The 25,360-nt window shown below is 44.8% G+C and overlaps 1 protein-coding gene across 1 annotated transcript in view; it reads right to left on the bottom strand.

Moving 5' to 3' along the window:
• The window catches only part of AMFR (autocrine motility factor receptor), a 1,369,298-nt gene that overhangs the window by 247,159 nt on the left and 1,096,779 nt on the right, over positions 1-25,360 (bottom strand). Inside the window, exon 15 of the mRNA XM_044081420.1 lies at positions 9,882-10,016. Coding sequence (XP_043937355.1) covers positions 9,882-10,016 — 135 coding nt within the window. The remainder of the gene's footprint in view (positions 1-9,881; positions 10,017-25,360) is intronic.

Genomic DNA, 25,360 nt, shown 5'->3' with positions numbered 1-25,360 from the left:
ATTCTTGCTGGATGGGACTGCGTCCCTAGCACCTTGTCCCGGGTGGCCTATCGGAACAGACTCTTGAGAACAGTGGAACCAAAGTTAGCTCTATTTCTAGAAGCTAAATCCAACTTATAATGAGAAATGAAAGTGTGAGGAGTAGCCCAAGTAGCCGCTGCACAAATGGTGTCAATAGGCAGTCTGTCTTGGAAGGCTACAGAAGTAGCCAAAGCTCTGGTGGAGTGGGCCTTAGGTTTGTTAGGCAGCTTTTGGTGTCTAATTTCATAAACAAAGGAAATTAGAGATGTTAGCCATCTGGAGAGTGATACCTTCGAAACTGAGAGTCCCTTTCTGCCTTCTGCATAAGAGACAAACAATTGGTCAGTTTTTCTGATCTGTTTGGTTCTATCCAAATAATACCTTAACTGACTATGAACATCTAGCCAATGCAATTTTTGTTCAGACCTGTTAGAAAAGTTAGGAAAAAACACAGGGAGGTCAATGGTTTGATTTAGGTTAGATGCAGAGGCTACTTTAGGTAAAAAGGATGGATTGGTTCGTAAGGACACTCTGTCTTTATGAAACAATAGATACGGAGGTTGACTGCTGAGTGCATGAAGTTCTGAGACCCTTCTGGCTGACGTAATAGCTACCAGAAAGAGAGTCTTCCAGGATAGCAATTTCAATGAACAGGAAGCTGCAGGTTCGAAAGGGGGAAGAATCAAAGATGTGAGAACTAAATTAAGGTCCCAAGAAGGAGGAGGATTTCTTATAGGAGGTCTGAGAAGAAAAACTCCTTTCAAAAAAGCTTTGCAAAGCCTGTGAGACATGATGGCAGAATCTGAAACGCCCACATGAAAGTTAGAAATAGCTGCCAATTGAACTTTAAGAGTAGAATAAGATGAACCTGCATGGAAAAGTCCAGCTAGAAAATCAAGGACTATCTGGATGGAAGCAGTGAAAGGATCTATGTCCCTTTCTTGAGCCCAATAGGCAAAACGTTTCCACTTACTAAGATAAATCCTCCGAGTGGAAGATTTATGGGAAGCTATCAAAATATCTCTAACAGAGTGAGATATTTGAGGAAGCCTGGCTAAGGTTGGAATTGGAGGAACCAAGCAGTGAGGTTCAGAGAGGGGAGGGAGCGATGTAACTGACCCGATTGATGGATCAAAAGATCTGGAACTAGGTCCAGATGCCAAGGTTGCTCCAACAGAAATTGATGTAGAAAGGGGAACCAAACCTGTCGAGGCCAATAAGGAGCAATGAGGATCAAAGAGGCCTTCTGAGCGATAGCTTTCTGTATCACTTGACAGATTAGTGGGAAGGGAGGAAATGCGTACAGAAGTCCCCGGGGCCAAACTTGGACTAGAGCGTCTCTGCTGGGCTGGCCTGGTAACGGGAATAGGGTGAAATAATCTCTGCACTTGTTTTGGGGAGTAGCAAAAAGATCGCAGCAAGGCTGACCCCACTTGAGAAAAATTTTCTCCGCAATAGAATCTTTCAGAGACCACTGGTGAGGCATGAGGATAGCTCTGCTCAACTTGTCCGCGATTAGATTGGACTTCCCGGGGATGTGCGTTGCTATAAGAAACCGCTGAGAAGAAATCGCCCATTGCCACAGTCTGAGTGCTTCTCGACATAGGGGATAGGACCTGGTTCCGCCTTGTTTGTTGATATACCACACTACAGACATGTTGTCCGTCTGGATTGCTATCGTTCCCAAGGGAAGAGAGTCTTGAAGGGCTTGCAACGCTAAAAGCACTGCTCTCATCTCTAGAACATTTATATGCAAGTGGCGTTCGTCTGGTTGCCATATGCCCTGGACTGTTCTGCCCTGATAATGCCCCCCCACCCGATCAGGGAGGCGTCCGTTGTCAGAGTAGCAACCGGAGGGGAAGGAACAAAGGGTCTTCCCAGGAAGAGCTGGGGGGAAGAAATCCACCAAAGGAGATGATTTTTGCATGCTTGCGTAATCATAATGGTGTGGGACATCGGAAGTTGCTGGTACGACCATTGTGTGAAGAGCATCCATTGAAGGATTCTCATGTGGAATCTGGCTAATAGAAGTAGTGGGATAGCAGCCGCCATAATCCCCAGTACTTTCAGAACTAATCTGGCTTTGACTCTGTTGCTGTGGAATAGAAGGGAGACCAGTTTGCGTATGTCTGCTATTCTTTGGTCTGTTACTCTCGCAGACATGTTGACTGTGTCTAGATTTGCGCCTATGAAGGTAATAGCACGACAAGGCGACAAAACAGACTTTTCGCAATTTATTGAGATGCCTAACTTTTGACAAATGCGAAAGGTGTAGTCTCTGGCCATAAGAAGAAGATGCTTGGTAGGAGCTGTGAGGAGCCAGTCGTCCAAATATGGAAACACCTGGAATCCTTGACGTCTCAGGTGAGAAGCTACCACTGCCATGCATTTGGTAAACACCCGGGGGGCAGTGGTGAGACCAAAGGGCAGGGCTCTGAATTGAAAGTGACTGGCTCCCAGCCGGAAGCGGAGAAATCTCCTGGAGCGTCTGTTCATTTTTATATGATAGTACGCATCCTGGAGGTCTATAGAGCACATCCAGTTTTCCTTTCCCAATAGGGGTAGGATGGATTGTAGCGTGACCATCCGAAATCTTGTTTTCTTGACTGACTTGTTCAAGATACTGAGATCCAAAATGGGTCTCCAGTCCCCTGTTTTCTTTGGAACCAAAAAGAATTTGGAGTAGGTTCGGATCCTTGCTGGTCTGCTGGCACTGGCTGAATAGCTCTTTTGCAAGCAACTTTGAAATTTCCAACACTGCTTGATCCCTTTGAGGGAGTGGAACATCTGGAAGGGATTTTTTTGATTGATTTGGAATACGAAAGAATGGAATGGAATAGCCTTCGGAAATGATGGACTGTACCCACTTGTCTTGAGTTAGGGATCGCCAGGCTTCTGGGTACAGTGACAATCTTCCCCCGACTGCCTCCGAAGGTGGACAGTCGGGCAACACCTCAGGGATGTTGGAAGGGCTTATCGGAAAAGGTTTCTCGATTGCCCTGGTTCTGCGGACCCCCCCTGCCTCTAGGGCGACGTCTACCATTATTGTTCCCCCCTCTGCCTCTGGAGGGGAACCGACTGTGCATCAGGCAAAGTCCCTTGGGATTGTTTGTGGAACCACATTTTCCCACTTTTCTGGCCTTTGGGGTAAGGCCTAGAAGGAGTAGAAAAACGGACTCCGACGGCAGAAAGAGTTTTGCCATCAGTCTCGCACCTCGTCAAGGTTTCTTTCACTTGAGGACCAAAGAGAGATGATCCATCAAACGGGGAATTAGTGAAAGACGTTTTAAAGGGGTCCGCAAAATTACATAGCCGCATCCAGGCATGCCGGCGTAAGGCGACACCTGTCCCTGCGGCTCTGCTCGCTCCATCAGCCGCGTATGAAAGGAGGCGCATGGAGGAGTTAGCTATAGAGTTCAGGGTAGCCAGCTGAGTGTTCATCTTGTCTTGAAAACCCGCAGCTGTAGGATCCCTCAACATCTCACTCGCTTCCTTGATCAAGTCTCTTTGAAGATGAGTGAAATGGCATAGGTAGTTCAGCGAACGCATAGCAAAGGTCGCTGACGAAAACATCCGCTTCCCGTACCTGTCCATAGACCTAGATTCCTTGTTAGGAGGATGGACAGGCACCGAAGGATCAGCTAGTTCCTTTTTAGTGGCAGCAGCTACCACCATAGCATCCACAGAAACCCCTTTGGTTAGAAATTGCTTATCTGCTGGAGCTGTTATAAACTTTGAAGGTCTCCTGGGGGTGGGGTCCACTGAGTCAGGAGCCGTCCAAGCCTTTTTTGCTACCACCTGCATGAGGGGGTCAAAGGGGGGGGGGACACCCAGGAGGTGGAAGGGCGAGAGCCAAACGCCTCAAGATACACAGATTCATCCTCCGATGGGTTAAGGGCTGGCCAATTTCCCCTCTGTTTCAGGATCTCTAGAATGTCTGCAAAGGAGACATCTTCAGAAGGGGAACGGGGGGGGAATCCTCTAAATCTGTGTCAGAGGTGACAGACTCAGGTGAGTCTATGTGTTTCCTCTTACACTTTCTCTTCCTAGGGGGCTCACCTGCCAATTCAGGAGAGGCCTCGGAAGAGGATGAGATCCCCACAGGGGATTCTTGAGGAGCTAGCTCTCTGCGGTCTGGGATGAGGGAGTGAGTAGACATAACCTGAGGCACCGAGGAGGGAGGGGCGGACGGAGCCGACTGTGGAGTTGAACCAGGTTCCAACACACTCCGCATGACCTCGAACGCACCCCTGTCAGGCAGAGCCAGAGGTCCCCGCTCCGAAAAACTGAGAACCTCCCTCTGCACCGACAGTGATGGCTCCGAGGTCGATGTCGGAGCCGAACTCGCCAGCGCCGAAGCACCGAGAGGGAGAGCGGGGTCGGACAAGGGTCCGATGCCACTCACCCCCTCGGAGCCGACGAGGGAAGTCCGGCGCCGAGATTCTTCAAAGGAAGAAATCGGAGCCAACGACGGAACCGAAGACAATTGTATCGGTTCCGACGCTACCACAGTCTCGGTTCCGAAACGCCCCGGCTCCGAGCTCAAAGGAGTCGGAGGAGGAATATTTTGAGGGATAGGTTCAAGCATCGACTGATGAGTCGGGCTCTGAAGCATTTGGGCCAGTGCCTCGGACTTAAGAAGTCGACTCACTACCCTCTGAAGGTCATGATCCGAAAGCCTCGATGACCTAGAGGAGTGAGATCTATGGCTCCGTTCAGACAGCAAGGGAGACGCTGGAGCCGAATGAACGGAGCCAAGGGAAGGTGACCTAGACCTCTTTCTAGATGTCGGCTTCGATGGTCCGATCGGAGCCGACCCAGGAATTTCCAATGCCTCTGCTCCAGCCGGAGCCGAGGAAACCACAGAAGCTGTAGTTTGAGACTCATCGGCTCCAGCCGGAGCCGATGTAGCAGGAGGTTTCGAAGCTTTAGGCCTCAACTCAGAAGCTGGAGTCGAGGACCTAGAAGCCTTAGAGGGTTTGCCCGAAGTAGCAGAAAGGGAACCCTCAGGCTTTAGCAAACCTCTTAAAATGAGTTTGTTTTTTCTTTCCTGCAGGACTCTAGGGCTGAAGCCATGGCATACAGCACAAGAGTCCTGCAGGTGTAAAGGTCCCAGGCAGTACACACAAGAAGTGTGACAGTCTGTCAGAGACATTTTCTGACAGCACGAGTCACACTTCTTGAAGCCTGAGACCTTTGAGTCCTTAGACATTGTCAAGGAAAGTGTAACCACACACACACTCAAGCACACAGATTACACTTTAAACAAGTTTAACTAAAAAAATTACACTTTACACAAGTTTAACTAAAAACAAGAAGATTAGATCTTTTTTAGATCCCTAACAAAAAACACATACACTCCACTAAGGGGATGGAAGGGCCCGAAGGCCTGAGGGAAGAACTTATAAGTTCTTTGTGGAAAAAACGGTGGATAAACAGAAGGAAAAGGGTCAAAATCCACTAAGATAAGGGAAATAACTATAAAAGATTAAATTAAAGGGGTTTAAATTCACTATAGATTACTCTATAATAACTGACCTGAAGCCGGTAGAAACCAAACACCTCGATCGCTGTAGCGGCAAACGAGATCTGAGGTAATACCGCCTAGCATTGTGGGATATAAGGGGAGCCTCGAGCCGGTGGAACCAACTCTCGAGCTTTTAGAGTGGCCGAGTCGGAGCCGAGGTCGGCTCCGAACCCATCCAGCAAGAATGAAGGCGAGATAGACAACTTAACATCAGTTATTTACTTTTTCTGACATCGGCTGAGGCAAGAAAGAGTCCCCAACGGGGTACTTAGCTTTTTAGAAGTCTTCGGTAGTAGTAATCTCTGGTTCTGACCGACCGGCACTTGCGAACAGCTTCTGCTTCGGGCGCCACGCGGCAAGAAAGACTGAGGAAAATGGCGTCAGCTGATGCCTTTATACCCAATTGACTGCAGCTATGACGTCGGGTGAAGTGCAACATCAGCCGAAGCTAGACCCAGACTTTGGAATCCGGCCGACCGAAGGGCTGCCTGAGGCAGGACAACCCATACGTTAGGACTGCAGATGCATCCTTGAAGGACATCCACACTGCAAAGTATGTTTGCCAAATTGTTCTGCCAAATGCATTAAAATCTTGTAATTCTTTGTGTTCAGCACAGTCAGGAATCAACATCATTTTCTGTTTAAGCAGTCCCATAACATGCTTCTGATACATTAACATATGAAACTGGCAATTTAAAGCCCTAATGGCCAAAGTAGCAGGAGTGCATACCTTCTTACCCCATCTGTCTAAGGCTCTAGAATCTCTATCAGAAGGGGTAGGATTTTTAGCAGCAGTGGCCTAAATGCCTTTAGGTCCTAGGGAAATGATCTCTGGATCCGCAGAAGGATTCTTGAAGAGGAACTTGTGAGAGTCAGGTACGCTGTAGTACTGGTCAGGTTTTCTGGGAGCTGGAGGAAAAGTGTCTGGGGTAAGGCTAGATTCTAAGAAAGCATTATCTACAATGTCCAAAACAGGAAGGATAGCTAAAGGCCTGTGTTGAGGCAGGAGTAGAAACTCTCTATGTCTCTTTTTGGAGTCAGAGTAATCCTGGCTTTCCAAACGGAAATGCTCTCTAAGAGTATGCAAGGTTTCACCGAAAGAAAGATGTTCTGGAGGGGAGAATGCTTATAAGTAGATAAGGGTAAATCCTGGTAATCAGAAGGAGCAGAAATATCAGATTCTTGATCAGAAGAATCAGAAAGAAATTAAGTTCTAGGTCTCTTAGAGGGGGAAGGCTGGCTTCCCCTAATTAAGGTAATAAGGTCTTCAGCCATTCTAAGCATTTGTTTTTGAGGCCTATGGGCCTGAGCATGTAGTTTGGTCGTCGGGTTTCTAGGTGTAGTGCGAGTTTTAGGCCTGATAGATTCAGACCTTCTGGATGGAAACAAATGCGCCGGTTTAATATGAATGTCTGTAGGCCTGAATACACCCTTGGAAGCCGGTGCCTGCACAGCGGCTCGGGACCCATCCAAGGTAGAGACATACACAGGTTCCATAGTCGAAGAAGCATCTCACGGCATACCGGACTCCGAATGGGTCTCAGAAGAGGCCTGAGGTATCAGGGGCTGCGAAAGCGCCTCACTGAGTACCGGTGGACTGGCAACTAGCTTAACGGAAGCGGCGGCAGTTTTTGACCTATGAGGTCTGTCTCTGTCTTTAGCCTTACGTTTTTTCAGAAGATCGGTAGTCGGATGGCTTAAAGCCATTTCGGAGTACTGAGATTGAGTGCGAAAGTAATTAGCTGCAAAAATAGCCCAACGACGAATAGTTTGAGGGTTGAACAAGGCACAAAACCGACAGCGAGGGACATCGTGGTCTGGGCCTAAAAGGGGATGCAGTACAAATGAAAATCTCTATGAGGTATTTGCTTTCCACAGATAAGACAATTGTTAACTTTTACTGACATCGGTTGGAGTAAGAAAAAGGACTCCCAATGGGGTACTTATCTTTTTTGCAGACTTTGGGTCTGAAACTCAAAAACGAAAATTTCAGGAGTCGGACGACCGGCACATTTGGGAACTGCTTCTGGCACCGCACGGCAAGAAAGACTAATGTAATGGCGTCAGCTGCATGTTTTATACCCCTGACGACCTGACGTCATGGAAGAAGAGACAGCATCTGATGCAGAAATCTGAAGACTCTGGTATTCAGGCCGGTTGAGGGCTACCTGCAGGCAGATGACCCAAATGTGATGACTGCAACAGTGAAACACGATCATCATCACTCTTTTGTTAAAAGGCTTTTATTTTTCTTCCCCCACAGGGAGGGCATCAGAGAGAAGGAATCCAATATCTGCCAGATAAAGTGATTTTATCTGGACTAATCTTTTGTACTTTGCTTCTTGTTGCTCCTGTCACCCCTCTGGGTCACAGGTGGGTTAGCAGACCTGACTCGAGCTTGCTGGATTACCTATGTTTCCTGCTGTAAATTTTAGGACTTTTCTTTTTTTTCTGCTTATAGGCATGTGAAGGTAGGTGCTCTTTGAGTCATGGGTTGACAATACTTCAGCCAAACAAGATACTACACAAAATGCTACTTGTTCATTGTTGTGTTTCAAGGTTTCTACCAAGTATTAAACACTGATGCAGGTTTTAAAAAAAAAATGCAGTAGCAACAACAAAGTTACTGTACTCCAACAGGTATTCTGAACATTAAACTGCAAGCATAAATACAGCAGTGTTACTGATACATTCAGACACTTGGAAAAAGATGTAAAAATGTGCAGTGAAGACAACTCATCAAAACTGCTCAAAGGCATGAAACAAAAGAAAGGAAAAAAACAAATGCAACTAACAGTGCAAGGCACTCTTGATCAGGCATGACCCCCAGTTATCAACAAAGGGTGCTGACTGACTTATACTGCCAAGCAAAGACATTAAGGATATAACATACACAAAGGCAATTTAATGTTGTCAAACAACCTTGGATGCAACCAGAGTACCTGGAGGAAAACCTTTGTGACCACCAGCAAAACATGCATAGCTCCACAAAGACAGTTACCAGAGAGAAGAGTACAAATAGAACAAATGCATAACACAGATATACTTTATCAAGGTGAATTTTTCTCTGAATTTCCTTCAGATGTTTAAAAAAAATGTCATACTAGAGTCAGCCACTATATATAAGAAATTATTCTGGCACTAATACACCTGCTGTCCTGGGAAAGTGAGAATAAATAAATGACACAATGGATAAATGTATGTCTCAGACAAGTATGTACCTGCCCCAAGTAAACATGAGACATAGCAGTGATCCTCACTGGAGAAAAAATGGGGCAGGTGATAACCTGTCTGAACCAAAAGTGAACAGGGACAGACAATGCCTGTAAATCAAAATGTCAAGATTTACTGGTACAGTAATCCACTCTAAGGATACGGTAAAAGACAGCTACACAGGGGAGAAAAAATGCCTACTGTCATAGCAACCATATTAACACTCCCAGAAGTAAACACTGATGGATAAAGTATAACGCAATCAGTGCAAAGCACAATGAAAATAGGAACCCATATATTAGGAAAGGACTGAAGAAGCACAGCTGCTACTAAGAGATGGGTGTACAAAATAGGCTGTTCTTAACACATTAAACATTCTAATTACACCTTGATACAGTACTGAATGAATGACTTCCGAATGTGGTCAAGGGAAGCTCTTGTCTAAGCAGTCTGGTGTAAGTAATTGTCTGTTTAACAGTTGGCTTTCAAAAAAGTGACAAGAATTATAAGAAAAGACTCTCAAGGCTGAGCCATCGTCCAGGCTCTGGCAGGACCTTTTCTTCTCAAGTACACCATGAAACACATATAGTCTTGTCTCTGTTTATGTCCTTACACTAATGGATCTATGAAAATATATGAATGATGCATGACACCCTAACACCCAGCTTCTGTGCCAGTTTTATATTTATTATTTGTTGACCAGGTGAATGAGCTAGTCTTTGAACTCTCTTCAGGAATGATCTGGTTCACAAAAGCAAATGTTATATGTATGAATTAATTAGCTGATCAACTAAGCATGTTTTTGGAAGAGGGAGGAATGGAATGCTTATAAAAACTTAATACAAACATAAAAGGAATAAACTCCACTTATGCAGGAACTTGAGGTCAGGACTGAACCTAAGACAATGCAGCTGCCCACAGTCCTAGCCCTGCATGTACCCCCCGACCCCCCCCCCCAAAAAAAATAAAACTTGAATATATGACTTATTACTGGTGACAGAATAGGCACCTTTATCCTCAAGATATCTGTATACAGAATAACGTTGATTATACAAGTGAAATAAAAGATTACTACCCAGCATATTTCATAATACAATGTGACCAATAAAAAAATGCAAACCTGTATAGGAAAGGGGATCTCAATTCGTCCCTCTAAAATATTATCGGTTGTAATTTCCACAGAGCGTGTCAGTTGGAGATCTTGTAAAATGAGGTGATAAGGTACCTGTGGAAACATTTCCTGAATCTGATGGGCCTGTGAAAGTTAAAAAGGTATTTACTTAAATCTGTTAACATGCACAGTTGAAACATTCACTTTGTTGAACTTTGCTTTTCTTTTAGCACTGTGAATTAAGTTTTTGTAATATATTACGGATTTCCTAGCCAGCTTCATTGTGCAGTACCTATAACAGAATGCTCAGTCACTTAAAACAAAAAAGCAGTTCAAAACCTAGTCTTCTCAAAAGGGCAACAATAATTTAATTAATACTCATAAAAATCACTTGGGACTCATTTTTTCAGGTCACTATCAAAAAATTTATAACAAAAAAGAAAACCTAGATTTTCTTTGCTATCTGCATTTACTTAAAGATCCATAGTTATGCGGCATTAATATTTCATTTGCATAACTCAATTAATAAAATTATTTCTTCCAATTAAGGAAGACAGTAAGGTTTGCATGGTTCTTAAATGGAAGTCGTACCAAAATGACTGATTAAGCTACAAGAAGATGAAAAATATGCACACTCACAGATCTAGAACGTCTATCACAGCCATGTGCGACTCAGCCAGCCAGTATGCAATGGCAGAAAGGCATTCAAAACTGCATACCAGAAATATCCAGGTATCCAAATAGGGAATATACACAAAGAATAGGAACTACCAGGGTGCATCTGCAGACAACCTCACAAAAAACAGGACTACCATGGAACCTGAAGTGCAACAGTGATATGTCGCTCAAAATGACAGAGCTGAGCAATCTCTCTCTGATGAGATGATACACAATGGATCATATATTTAAGACAGAGAAACCAATATATATCCTGATTTCTGGAGTGACTGCCACAACTACACTCAGCTCACCCCCCCCAAACCCAGTGACACAGTTGACTTCCTGCCAATGGAAGCAACAGTTGTACTTTATCCATAACATGCTAATGACACCTATTCTATAATCATAGTAATGTTAAGTGAAAATTTTAAGAACAAGCCAATGACATGACTGAAGAGTATTACAGGCATATGTAAAACTGATCCTCCTGTGCATCTGGGGTGGATACGGAGTGATCCACAACTTTAGTTTCCTAATATTGTATGCGGTCTGACAAGATTGCTATGAACAGCAGCTACAGATTTATTTATTTTTTATTGACATTTCTTGACCAGGAAAGTCCACTGGGTCAGAAACCCATTTTCAGTGGAGGCCTGGGGAGAAAAGCTCCATTTAGTCTCTCCTTTGACAATCACATTGCCACAGTAGTCAGGAAATCCTTCTACATGGCACACCTCATCACAAAAGGGTTCTCATCTAGGAAAAAAGAGGTAATTGTTCCCCTCTACTCGACACTCATTAGACCCATTATAGAGTACAATGCCCCTTTTGGAATGTACCTCACAAGACATCTGCAGCAGCTGGAAAGGCCACAGAAGTACCTCACTAAGAGGATTACTGGCCTCAAACAGATGCCCTACACTGACAGTCTCAAAAAACTCCAGCTTTACTCCGTAGCATATCACCTACTCCGAGGTGATCTCTGCCTAACATATAAAGCTATGTCAAACCCAGAGCTGTTGGATATGCTACACCTAAAGAAATCCCACTCCCTCCGAGCTACACGCTCTAGGGACATAAACCTTGTCACCACAATAAATAGGACATGCTGGAGGGATAGATTTCTGTCCCAGAGACTTCCCATACCTTGGTACAAGCTACCCATCTATGTCAAGCAAAGTTCATTACCACTCTTCAAGAAAAATCTTGATAAGTGGATGGGAAATAGGAAATACACCCCGGGGATCACTTCTGTGGCTCTGCCCGACAGGGGCACAGGAAAATGACTTTTTTGGGTGGCGTAAGCCAGGGAACCTTGTTGGTTAGGCTTACTTAGGCCCTTGGGCCGATAGCCTAGTACCTACCTATGAACCTGTTTACAGTACAAAACATATAACACATAGGTACAATTAACATTTTTAAACAGCATGATTTGCAAACAAATTCAATAGTAGTAATAAGCAAGATAAGTAAAAATAGACATATAGCAGACAGGTAGAATTTACATTTTTACCAGTATGATTTTATACCATTTCATTAGTAGTAATAAGCCATAATAAGTTAAAAAAATACAGACCGTTTAAATGTAGGCAGTGGATAATCACTTAGAATATAAACATTAACAAAATGTCACTAATAGGACAGAGGCTGAGAACAAGGTTATTTACATTAATATAAAATCTCTGTGGAGTAAAGAAAGTTAGCTGGTTAAGGTTGTTAGTTATGAATAAAGCCCAGTTGTACAACAGAGGTCCAGGATTAATTCTAAAGTGGAATTAGATTTGGACCATGTAGGCAAGTTTGATTTCCAAGTAAGTGGTGAGCAGAGTAATAGCTTTGCACATACAGGCATGCCCAGTGATGTGCATGGCGGCAGTCATATCTGAACATATCTAACCTGACAGAATGTATATACAACACATACTTATTTACATATGTAATTTATGTGAATTGCAGACCCTCATCCGATACAGTCTACTTACGTAAAATCCATTAGTTACTAGTCATTAAGCAGCTTGCACTTATCTGGGTTGCAGGATGCCACCTGGGCCATCTATACTTCAGATTTTAAAAGCTTATGGACTGCCTTCTAACACATTTGCTAAACATGTCAGGGGCAAAAGCGACAACTGATCACATTTTTGAAACTTTACACTTATAACACCGCAAATGAACAATAATTTCTAGGATCCAGGAGAAACAAGACACACACTGATTCAGAGGATAAAAAAAAGGAAGGAAGGAAGCTGATTATTCTAGTTTAAGGCAATGTCCAAGTCAACATTAGGAACAAATGCACTGTCATTAGAAATGGACATCAATGTAAGCAGGACTGAAATCATAAGAGCCTGCAACCCCACAACCCTCCTAGAACACACACATTGCAAAAAATAGAACAGACTTCCATGAAGAAATTTTAAGGCTGCAGAGTATGCAATCACAGAAGGGCAGTAAGGGAGAACTGCCACCTGAGTAAAAGTGAAAGGAAGAACTCCTTTAACTCTGGGTGTTGCTACCTTGGCACAAGGGACAGTGGCCAGAATGACTCCCTATTGAAATGTCACCACTCAAAATGGCGAGTTCCGAAAAACCAGACTGAAAACTCAGAGAAGAGTGAATCTCAAAAATTGCTGTTCTACTTTAAACTTCTTTTTGTTGGGAGGAGGAGGCAAGCCTCCCTGCACCCCCCCACATCTACATCCCCAGAAAGTACAGTTATGTACCTACCATAAATGTAGATGTTCGAGTGTATTCACTGTTGTAGTCATTACTCTTGGGTTATCCTGCTGGCAGGCTACCCTCAGTCGGCCACAATTCCAAAGTCTAGGTCCGGCATCGGTTGCTGTCACCTCTTCCCTGACGTCAGTGCGCCAGGGGTATAAAAGATGCAGCAGACGCCATTTTCTACAGTTTTTCTTGCCCCAAATGTCAGGTGCCCCCAAATTGGTAGGCTAAAAAATATGCCAATAAATATGCATGCACAAAGATAACATTTACTTCCTCTACAAGCAAATACACCACATAGGTTGTATAGAATAGAAAAGTGCGGATAAGTCTCAGCAAAGAAAAGGGGGATGGTGGGAGGGTAACATGGACTGCAACAGTGAATACATTCGAACATCTACATTTATGGTAGGTATACAACTGTACTATGTTCATCGTGTTTCACTGTTGCAGTCATTACTCTTGGGTTGAATCCCAAAGCTGATGAAGGGTGGCTGGGCTAAACAGGATTAGGAGAGGCTATGAGGCCCTGCAGAAAGTACAGTTTTGTACCTACCATAAATGTAGATGTTCGAGTGCTAATACAGCTGCAGTCATAACAGATGGGTTCTCCTGCTGTCAGGCGGGTCCTCGGTCGGCCGAATTCCAAAGTCTAGGCCGGCATCAGTTGTCGTCGCTTCTTCCCTGACGTCAGAGCGACAGGGATATAAAGGAACCAGCCGACGCCATTTTCTTCAGTTTTTCTTGCCCCAGATGTCAGGTGCCCCCAGAAGGAAGGCAATACATAAATTTGTGTAATAATGCAGTGCAATATAATCAAAATACAGTAGTTGCAAGCAAATACATCATAAATGAATACCCCAATCAAGTTGTATGAGGGTGTGGCAGCCTATAGGCCTGTCCCAAGAGGGGAAGGAGGGAGGGAAACCTGGACTGCAGCTGTATGTACAGTCGAACATCTACATTTATGGTAGGTACAAAACTGTACAGTTTTGTACCATCCATTGCTAACCAGTCCTATTATTTCAGTCCCGTCAGTCGTCCAATACCCAAAGTATATAGCTGATGCGTGGTCAGGCTGGCATTAGACTGACGCTGCCCCAGATGTCAGAAGACCCTGAAAAGATAAGGAAATTGCTTAACCTTTGTTCACATTTAAAACTTGTTTGACATTGAGCAGGCGACCAAATGCTGTAGAAGGTCTTCCTTTTCTTGAGCCAGAATCAGTAGTGATCCTTGCCCTTTGCAGCAGTAGTAAGCTGTTGTAGCGTCAACATTTATGTCCTTTGAGGATAGAGGATAGAAAAAAAGATAAAATAATGTTCCCCTGTCTGGTACTAGGAACAGGCTCTTCTAATAGGAACTAGGCCCCTTTCTGGCACAGGAACTAGGCAGGATGGCCCCCTGGCCCCTATAATAGCCCCTATTTGGAGTAGCCTTGTTGTTTTTGAGGAGGTCTTTGTCTTGTAGAGGAATGTCTGGAAGCAAGAAATGGAAGGAGGTAAATGGATAAAATAAAACCTGCCGTGGTGAATATCCAGAACCCATTTGTCTTTAATTTCTAAATCCCAATTTTTCTTCCTCAGTCTTCCTCCTAGAGGTCCTAGAGGTGAGGCCAGACGAGAAGGCAGGCAGGCAAAAGGGCAGGTCATTGGGTCTGCTTGAAGGACTGACCCCCCCCCTCCTCACAGAAGTCTGAGCAGGTGAACCCCTGCCTAGGCCTAAAAACCACCTTGAGCTCTGCCTACACGCCCTAGACCTACCCCTAGACTGGGAAAATGTTTACCCACTTGTTCAGACACATGAACTAAATCCTCCCTTGCCTCTTTTGGATAGGAGACAGGATTTTTAACAACTGAGGCCTTCACCCCCCTAGGCCCTGAGAGACAGTTTCGGGTCTGCCTAGGGAAAAAAAAATAATGAGCTTACTTATGAGCTTCAGGCTATCCGGTTAATAAGGGGCCTGTTTAACTGGGGCAGGAGGCAAAGAACCGGCAAAAAACAGCCTCTGCAAAACAAAAAATCAAACCAATCAAACAGGAGGTATATAAAAAAGCTGGGAATTCCCAAAGCCTTTTCCTGGAATTTTGAGAAATGAAGAAGAGAAAAAAATGCTCCCTCATGGAATGCAGAGTCTCTGAATCTGAAAAAAAAAAAAAAAAACCTCAAGGAGAATTAGAAGAGTCATCATCAGAATCATCAGAATCAGAAGGAGGAAGGTCAGAAGTCTCAGCAAAAGACTCAGAAAAGAAGCGAAGCCATTCAAACAAAACTCTCAAACTCAGATTCCACCCTAGGCCTCATCAGGAGGGCATAGAACCCTATATCATAGTAATCAAATCCTCTGCCATTTTAAGCAGCATGTTTCTTAGGCAAAGACCATAATTCTTCCCAAACACTTCAAGTTGGCTAACCTCTAACCTCTTAACCTTCTCTCTTCTCTAGTAGCGCATCCAACAAAACACGTGCGTCGCCAGGCTCAGGCCTAAACAAAGGTATACACAAGTATGGTAATCCCTATGAGTATCTGTTCCCACAAGAAATACAGTTATTCTGGCTTCGGACTGCAGCAATGTGGAATGAAGAACATCTGTACTATGTTCATCGTGCATACAGCTGCAGTCAAAACAGATGGGTAGAATCCCAAAGCTAAGAAAGGGGTGGCAGGCACTAGGTGGAACTTGGAGGAGCCAAAATGCCCTGCAAGACTGCAGTGGCAAAGCCTGCTCTAGATTTGGAGTATAATGGTAGGTTGTAGTGCTTGGAGAAGGTATGCACAGAACTCCAAGTGGCTGCTTCCAAAATATCCTTGGTAGGAACTCCTCTGAGGAAGGCTGCAGAGGTGGCTGTGGCCCTGGTGGAATGAGTTCTAATGCCTGTAGGTACAGTTTTGCCATGGAAGGAATAGCAAAAACGTATGCAGTGGGCTATCCATTTTGAGATTGTCTGTTTGGAAATTGGCTTTCCTTGAGCTCCTACTGCATAGGCCACAAAGAGCTGTTCTGATTTTCTGAAAGGCTTTGTTCTGTCCAAATAATAACGCAGTTGTCTGTGGATGTCCAAGGAATGTAGTAATCTCTCCCCTTTGTTTTGAGGATTAGGATAAAAAGTAGGTAAATGTATGGCCTGATTTAAAGCTACCCTGGATATCACTTTAGGCATAAAGGACGGGTTGGTTAGTAAGGAATCTCTGTCCTGATTGAAGATGATAAAAGGCTGTACAGCCATGAGAGCCTGTAGTTCTGAAACTCTACGAGCTGAGGTGATAGCCAGAAGGAAAGCTGTTTTCCAGGACAAATATTGCAAATCTGATGAGGCAGCTGGCTCAAAGGGAGGCAAGGTTAGTTTTACCAGAATGAAATTAAGATCCCAAGCAGGTATTGGTTGTTTCCTTGGAGGTCTTAAATTCTTAGCCCCTCTAAGGAACTGTCTTAAAAGAGGGTGAGAGAATAAAGGTGGATCAGTGTTGTATTCTGCAGAAATGGCTGAGGCATGGATTCTGATGGAGGAGAAAGAAAGTCCACTGCTTAGCAGTTCAGCCAAATATTGTAGTATTTGAGGTAAATTCAGTTTTCCAGGATCCTGGCCCTTTTTCTCATTCCAGACACAAAAACGTTTCCATTTTGCAGAGTAAGCTTTTCTAGTTGATGGCCTTCTGGCCTCCAAAATTACATCCTGCACCTCCTTGGAGAGTAGGGCCTGTTGTGATGCTAAGGAATCTTCCATGCGGCCAGATTGAGTGTTTTTAGCTGGCTGTGAAGAGTTTTGAAGCTGTGCTGAGTCAGAAGAAGAGGCATTAGAGACAGGGTCCATGGTGGTGAATGCTCAGGAGTGGATACCAGTGTTGCCTTGGCCAGTCCGGAGCAATGAGAATCATCTTTGGTCTGTCTGTTCTGGTCTTCAATAGAACTTTGGGCAGCAGAGGAAGAGGTGGGAAGGCATAAACTGTCATTGATGTCCAACTGAAAGAGAGAGCGTCCACTCTCCAGGCCTTTGGATGGGAGATCCTTGAGCAGAATTTTGTCAATTGATGATTTTTGTGGGAGGCAAAGAGATCTATGTCTGGCCTTCCCCATTCTTGGATTATCTCTGTAAAAACATTTGGATGCAATTTCCATTCGTGTGGATCTGTCATATTCCTGCTTAGGTTGTCTGCCAGCGTGTTTTCCTTGCCTGGCAAGTACTGTGCTTGTAGTTCCATTTATAAGTCCACGGCCATGTTCCAAAGTGACATGGCCAGTCTGCATAGGGGGCAAGAATGTGTCCCTCCATGTTTGTTTATGTACCACATAACTGTGGTGTTGTCTGTCCTTATCAATAGTTGGCCTGGTTGTAGAAGGTCCTTGAAAGCTATAATAGCATTTATTACTGCTAGCATTTCTTTTTGATTGATGTGAAGGTGCTTTTCTTTTTGGGACCATTTGCCCTGAATGCACCGATCTGTCATGTGCACCCCCCAGGCGTAGTCTGAGGCGTCTGTTGTGATGACTTGATTTGCTTGAGGCTTGCTGAATGGGAGACCTGTGTTTGTTTGACATGCTTGAGCCCACCACAGAAATTCCTTTTGCAGACATGGAATTAGTGGTATTATTGTTTCCAAACTGTGGCTGTGTTGAGACTATATGTTTTTCAGGTACCATTGTAGTTTCCTCATATGCAGCTTTGCACATGGGATTAGCAAGATGCAAGATGCCATGAATCCCAGAGCCTGCAGGATTTTCCTTGCAGTCAGCCTGGTGCAATTTGCTAGTGTTCTGAAATATTTAATTAATTGCCCCTGCTTCTCTGGTGTGAGGTAGGCCATCTGGGTGTTTGTGTCCAAATTGGCACCCAGGAAAATTATCTTCCGAGAGGGTATTAGCCTTGATTTCTTTTTGTTGACTGTGTATCCCAGAGAGTTCAACAACATTATTACATAAGCCAGATGTTTCAGAAGAATGTGCTTGCTGTCCGCTTGGATCAGGCAGTCGTCCAAACAGGGGTATATTTGTATCCATTGAAGTCTGCAGTAGGCAATTACTGAAGCCAGGGATTTCGTGAATACTCTGGGCGCAGTAGATAAGCCAAAGGGCAATGCAGAGAATTGATAATGGGTTGAACCTGCAAGAAATCTGAGGTACCTTCTGCAATTCTGTCTGATTGGGACATGCAGGTATGCCTCCTTGAGGTCCAATGTTACCAGCCAAGACTCCTTGCCCAGCATGGGAAGAAGTTGCTGTAGGGTGAGCATCTTGAATTTTGGTACGAGTAGAAATGTGTTTAGGATGGATAGGTCCAAAATAGGTCTCCAATCTTTTCCCTTCCTTGGCACCAGAAATAGCCTGGAATAAAAACCTTGACCTTGTTCGTGCGTAGGTACCTCTTGAATAGCTTTCATGTTTACGAGATCTGTAATTTGCCTTTGTGCCTCTGCCCTTTGATTGTGTGGCAGGTTTGGCATGCCTCTCGTTTTTGGAAGGGTGTGAAAATGGAATTTGTAGCCTCTATCTATAATGTCCAGAATCCATTTGTCCTTTGTGACAATATGCCAATTTTTTTGAAAATAATGCCAGCTTTCCTCTTAAGGGGGCTGTCATTTGAGACTTGGTTGGCATGTAAAGGGGAAAGTCATTGGGTTTGCTTTCTGAAAGATTGCGAGTTATCCTCACCACCTCTTTGTGCAGGAGCTTGCCATTGTCTGCCTCTAAACGATCCTTGGGATTGTCCTCGGGCGCCTGTATCTGCCTCTTTGGGGTCTGTCCGTAGCAGGAAAGGAACAATTTTTGGAAGGCCAATTTCTACTAAAACGTGGTGATTGTACCTGTAGAAATTCTTTCACAGTTTGCATTGATTTAGCCTTTTCCTCCATTTTCCTTAACACCTCCTCAGCATTAGCACCAAATAGTACATCCTTTTGAAGAGGGGCGTCTAGTAATTTAGCTTTGACATGATCAGGTAAGGCTTGTTCCTTGAGCCAGGCATGCCTACGTATGACTGATCCTGTAACAGCAGCTGTACATGAGGCCTCTAGAGCATCAAAACCACATTTTAAGGTATGCTTACCCACTTGTTCTGCACTATGCATCAAATCCTGCAACTCCTTCAAGTCTGGTTGTTCAGGTTGTGACATTTTACTTTTCAATTGTGATAACAAAAACTGTTGGTATTTTAGCATCTTCCTCGAGTCTGCACTTCCACCTTGGTTCTACAGTTATTTTAGCATATGAAACTGACAGTTTAAGGCTCTCATGGATAAGGTAGCCGAGGTATATACCTTTTTTCCCCACCTTTCTAAGGATCTGGAGTCTCTCTCGGAAGGTAATGGATTTTTAGCAATGGAGGCCTTAACTCCCTTGGGGCCCTGTGAGATGGTTTCTGGGTCAGCAGCATGGCTTTTGTATAGAAATTGGTGTGAGTCAGGAACCCTGTAGTACCTGTCAGGCTTAACTGGAGCTGGAGGTAGAGAGTCCGGGTTAAGGCAGGCCTCCGAGTAAACATCATCTAGGATGTCCAAGACAGGAGGTATAGCCAGAGGCCTGTGCCGAGGTAGCAAGAGAAATTCCCTGAGCCTTTTCTTGGAATCAGAATAATCTTGACCTTCCCAGTGGAAGTGTTCCCTTAAGGTATGCAAAGTTTCCCCAAATGAGTAATCCTCTGGGGGGGGGGGAGACAGAAGGGATGGACTCCTCCGCATCAGAGTCTTCAAAAGGGGAGTAAGAATGTTCCTGATCATCAGAGTGCTCTGAAATAATGGAGCCCTGATCAGAGGAGGGGGAATCTTCCTCCACTCTGGGCCTTTTGTCTGGTGGGGGCTGATAACCTCTGATAAGAGTAATTAAATCCTCAGCCATTTTAAGCATCTGTTTCTTAGGCATGGGGCCTGGAGATGGGCCCTGTGTAGCTGGTCTCTTAGAGTGCATGGTTGCTTTAGATTTTGTGAAAGCCTTGATGGAGGCAGAAGAGGAAGGTCTGAAGACACCTTGAGTGGAGGTGGACCTGTCCACATTCTGGGTTTCAACGCCAAGAGTGGCTTTGGTATCTGTAGTCGGGGTGTGGGCCGAGGAGCCTGCGATCTCGGGCACAGGAGACACCGCCAAAGAAGTGTCGTCGGTAGTCAGGGGCTGCGTAGGCGCCTCGCTGAGAACCGGACCATGTGGAGTCGGCTTTGGCGTGGTGTCGGTAGAGGCCGCGGACCTCATGTGTCGGTCCTTGTCTTTGTGTTTTTTAAACATAACCGGAGTTGGAGTATCCGACGACAAAGTATAATTAAATGCTTTCACAAAATAATGCTGGGCAAACTCCGCCCGACGCTTAATAGTGCATTTGTTGAATGTAGCACAAAAGCGGCAGACTGAGACGTCGTGGTCTGGGCCTAAACAAGGTATACAGAGGGAATGGAAATCCTTATGCGGTATTTGCTTCCCACAAGAAATACAATTATTAACTTTGTCTGACATCGGTCTGAGGCAAGAAAAGTTTCCCCAACGGGGTACTTAGCTTTTAAGAAGACTTCGGTTTCCAAATTTTCGTAATCTCAGGAGCTGGCCGACCGGCACTTGCGAACTGCTTCTGCTTCAGCCACCGCGCGGCAAGAAAGACTGAAGAAAATGGTGTCGGCTGGTTCCTTTATACCCCTGTCGCTCTGACATCAGGGAAGAAGCGACGACAACCGACGCCGGACCTAGACTTTGGAATTCGGCCGGCCGAGGACCCGCCTGACGGCAGGAGAACCCATCTGTTATGACTGCAGCTGTATGCACGATGAACATCTGCAGTGGCAAAGCTTGCCCTGGACTTAGAGTAAAGAGGTAAGTGGTAGTGCTTTGTGAAAGTGTGCACTGAACTCCAAGTTGCAGCCTCTAAGATATCTTTGGTTGGTACTCCTCTGAGGAAGGCTGCTGCTCTGGTGGAATGAGGCCTAATGCCCTTAGGCACTGATTTGCCATGCAGAAAATAGCAGAAACTGATGCAATGGCCTATCCATTTTGAAATGGTCTGTTTTGAGATAGCCTTCCCTTGTGATCCTGCAGCATATGACACTAAAATTTGCTCAGACTTTCTGAAAGCTTTAGTTCTGTCCAAGTAGAAGCGTAACTGCCTGTGTATGTCCAAAGAATGCAGAATTTTCTCACCCTTGTTCTGTGGATTTGGATAAAAGGTAGGCAAGTGAATGGTTTGGTTGACGGCCACACTGGACACCATCTTAGGCATAAATGTTGGGTTTGTCCTCAGAGAAACCCTGTCTGGGTGAAAAATGATAAAAGGTTCCTCAGCCATGAGTGCTTGTAACTCCGAGACTCGTCTTGCAGAGGTTATTGCTAGGAGCAGAGCTGTTTTCCAGGATAAGAATTTTATATCCACTGTTGATGCTGGCTCGAAAGGAGGCAGTGTGAGTTTTTCCAAAACATAATTGATTTCCCAGGCCGGAATTGGTGCTCTCCTTGGAGGCCTAATGTTTTTGGCCTCTCTGAGGTACTGCCTTATTAAAGGATGAGAAAAAATAGGTGGTTCCGTATTGTAATGGGCTGAAATGGCAGAGGCATGAATCTTAATTGATGAGAAAGAAAGGCCTTTGTTCAGCATCTCAGTTAGGTACTGTAAAATCTGAGGGATATTTGGTGGACACGTGTCAATGCCTTGTTCCTGGTTGAAGCACAGAATCTCTTCCATTTTCTGCATAAGATTTTCTGGTACTGGGCCTCCTGGCCTCCAAGATAACATCCATAACTGCTTTTGAAAGAGGAGTGTTCTGAATGGCTACATTATCCACCATGCTGCCAGATTTAAGGTCCTGAATTGGCTGTGCAGAATCCGGTTGTTTTGTTGGGTCAGGAAGTGAGAAATTTGAGGCAATATCCATGCTGGATCTTGAGACAAGCTCTTTAGGATTGGGTATCAGTGCTGGCGTGGCCAGTCTGGTGCAATCAGTATCATTTTTGGCTTCTCTTGTCTGACTTTTAGGAGTACCCTAGGAAGGAGAGGCAGTGGAGGAAAGGCATATACTGTCAGATTTTTCCAGCTGAAGGATAGGGCGTCCACTTTCCATGCGTGCTTGTGATAAATCCTTGTGCAAAATCTCTGCAATTGGCAGTTGTGAGGGGAGGCGAATAGATCTATGTCTGGGCATTCCCATTTCCTTGTTATCATGCTGAAGACTTGTGGATCCAGTTTCCATTCGTGGGGATCCATGAGGTTTCTGCTTAGTTCGTCTGCCAGTGTATTTGTTTTTCCTGGCAGGAATTGTGCTTGCAGGTGAACTTGAAAAGTCAATGCTGTGTCCCATAAGGCCATTGCTTGTCTGCAGAGGGGGTAGGAATGTGGACCTCCTTGCTTGTTTATGTACCACATGACCGTAGTATTGTCGGTCTTTATCAGTAGCTGTCCTGGATGAAGCAGGTCCTTGAAAGCTGTCAGGGCATTTTGAACAGCTAGCATCTCTTTTTGAGTGATGTGAAGATGCATCTGGTTTGCAGGCCATGTGCCCTGAATACATTTGCCTGCCATATGGGCACCCCAGGCATAATCTGATGCATCCGTTGTCAGTGTCTGTCTGGCTTTGGGTAAACTGAATGGCAGACCCTTGGTGTGGTGACAGGCCTCTGCTCACCATCGAAACTCCTGTTGCAGGCAGGGAATAAGTGCAATTACTGTCTCCAGGCTGTGGCAATGCTGAGTCCAAACACTTTTTAGATACCATTGTAGTTTTCTCATATGCAGTCTGGCATATGGAATTAGTAGAATGCAGGATGCCATGAAACCCAAGGCCTGCAGGATTTTCCTTGCAGATAAGTGGGTTTTTGTTGCCAATTTCATGAAGTAAGAAGTCAGTTGCTTTTTTTGTCTGGCGTGAGATAAGCCATCTGGGCAGTTGTATTTAAGCTTGCACCCAGGAATATTATCTCTTGAGAGGGCACTAGTTTTGATTTCTTTTCGTTTACTGTGTACCCTAGGCCAATTAGTAATCTTTACAAACGCCAGATGCTCTAGAAGAATGTCTTTGCTCTCTGTTTGAATTAGGCAGTCGTCCAGGTAGGGATATATTTGAATTCCTCTTTGTCTGCAAAACGCAATTACTGGTGCCAGGCATTTTGTGAAGACCCTGGGTGGAGTAGATAAGCCAAAGGGCAGTGCAGAGAATTGGTAATGCATTGAGCCAGCTATGAATCTAAGGTATCTTCTGCAAGACTGTCTGATTGGGACATGCATGTATGCCTCTTTTAGGTCCAAAGTTACGAGCCAAGACTTCTTGCCCAGCATGGGCAGTAGTTGCTGTAGAGTCGACATCTTGAATTTTGGAACTTCCAGAAACTTATTTAGTATAGACAGGTCCAGTATTGGTCTCCAGGTTTTGTCCCTTTGGGCACTAGGAAAAGTCTGGAGTAAAATCCTTGCCCCTGCTCTTGTTGTGGTACTTGTTAAATGGCCCTCATGGCCATGAGGGCTATAATTTGTTTTTGTGCCTCGGCCCATTGAGTGGCAGGTCTGGCATACCTTTTGACCTTGGTAGGGTGTGAAAATGGAACCTGTAACCTTGGGACACTATGTTCAGGACCCATTTGTCTTGGGTAACCATTTGACAATTTGATGAAAAAAGAAGTGCTAGTCTTCCCCCTAAGGGGGTTGCCAAAAGAAATGTGCTTGGATCTGGTAGAGGAAAGTCACTGGGACTGTGTCCTGTAAGGTTGTGAGTTGTCTTCTCCGCTTTTGGAGGTAGGAGCACCCCACTGTTTAGGCCTGTATGAGCCTTGGGGCTGAGATCTGCCTCTAGGATGCCTGTATCTGCCTCTTTGTGGTCTGTCTGACACTGGAAAGGACCAATTTTTAGAAGTCCAGTTCCTGCTAAACCTGGGTGGCTGTACCTGTAAGAAATCCTTGACTGTCTGCATGGATTTTGCTTTATCCTCCATTTTTTTCAACACCTCTTCTGCTTTAGTACCAAACAAAGTATCATGCTGTAATGGAGCATCTAATAATTTTGCTTTAACATGATCAGGCAGATTCTGTTCCTTTAACCAAGCATGCCTTCTAATAACAGAACCTGTAACAGCGGCCCTGCAAGAGGCCTCCAGTGAATCATAACCACATTGCAAAGTATGCTTTCCCACTTGTTCAGCTGCATGCAATAAATCCTGCATTTCCTTGTTCTCTGAACATTCAGTACTTGTCAACAATTTCTGTTTAAGCAGTGACATTAAATATTGCTGATATTTAAGCATATGAAACTGACAATTTAAAGCCCTTACAGCCAAGGTAGCAAAAGTGTAAACTTTTTCCCCCATCTGTCTAGAGCCCTAGAATTCCTACCAGAGGGGACAGGGGGTTTTTGCAGTGGAAGCTTTAACCCCTTTGGGACCCTGAGATATAGTTTCTGGGTCAGCAGTCGAGTTTTTATATAGGAATTTATGAGAAACCGGGACCCTGTAGTATCTGCCTGGCTTAGCAGGTGCAGGGGGTAAAGAGTCAGGGGACAGGCCGGACTCTGAAAATACATCATCTACAATGTCTAGAACAGGTGGAATAGCAAGGGTTCTGTGCTGAGGAAGTAGCAGAAAGTCTCTGAGCCTTTTCTTAGATTCAGAATAATCTTGGCTCTCCCAGTGGAAATACTCCCTAATGGTATGTAGGGTTTTCCCAAAAGAATAATCCTCAGGAGGAGAGGCTGAAGGAATGGAATCTTCAGCATCAGAATCCTCATAGGGAAGCATGGAATAATCCTGTTCAGAAGAGGAATCAGAGGAAATGGAAACCTGATCAGAAGAATCATACACTGTCTCTTGCCTAGGCCTCTTATCAGGAGCGGGATGGGAACCCCTGATCAAAGTAATTAGGTCTTCGGCCATTTTGAGCATCTGTTTTTTAGGCATGGAAGTCTGAGTAGGAGAATGCTGTACTTGTTTCTTTGTCTTTAGAGCTGCTTTAGTCTTTGAAGCTGAAGATGGCTTAATATATAGTTGTGTAGGTCTGAAGACACCCTCAGAAGCTGATGCTTGCTCAGCGGCTCCGGACCCATCTGAGGGAATGATTTCCGGGTGTCCAATACCTTGAGTATTCAGAGGCCCAGTCGGCTCCATGTGGGAGTCGGAAGTGGCCTGTGGCTCTGAGGTAGCGGGCGCCAGGGGCTGCGA

Source organism: Protopterus annectens, chromosome 8.part0 (assembly GCF_019279795.1).
Source record: "Protopterus annectens isolate FY-2018-M chromosome 8.part0, PAN1.0, whole genome shotgun sequence".
In the NCBI taxonomy this organism is placed as follows: domain Eukaryota; kingdom Metazoa; phylum Chordata; order Ceratodontiformes; family Protopteridae; genus Protopterus; species Protopterus annectens.
Note: the sequence above shows the minus strand (reverse complement) of the source record. Positions and strands in the feature narration are given on the sequence as shown.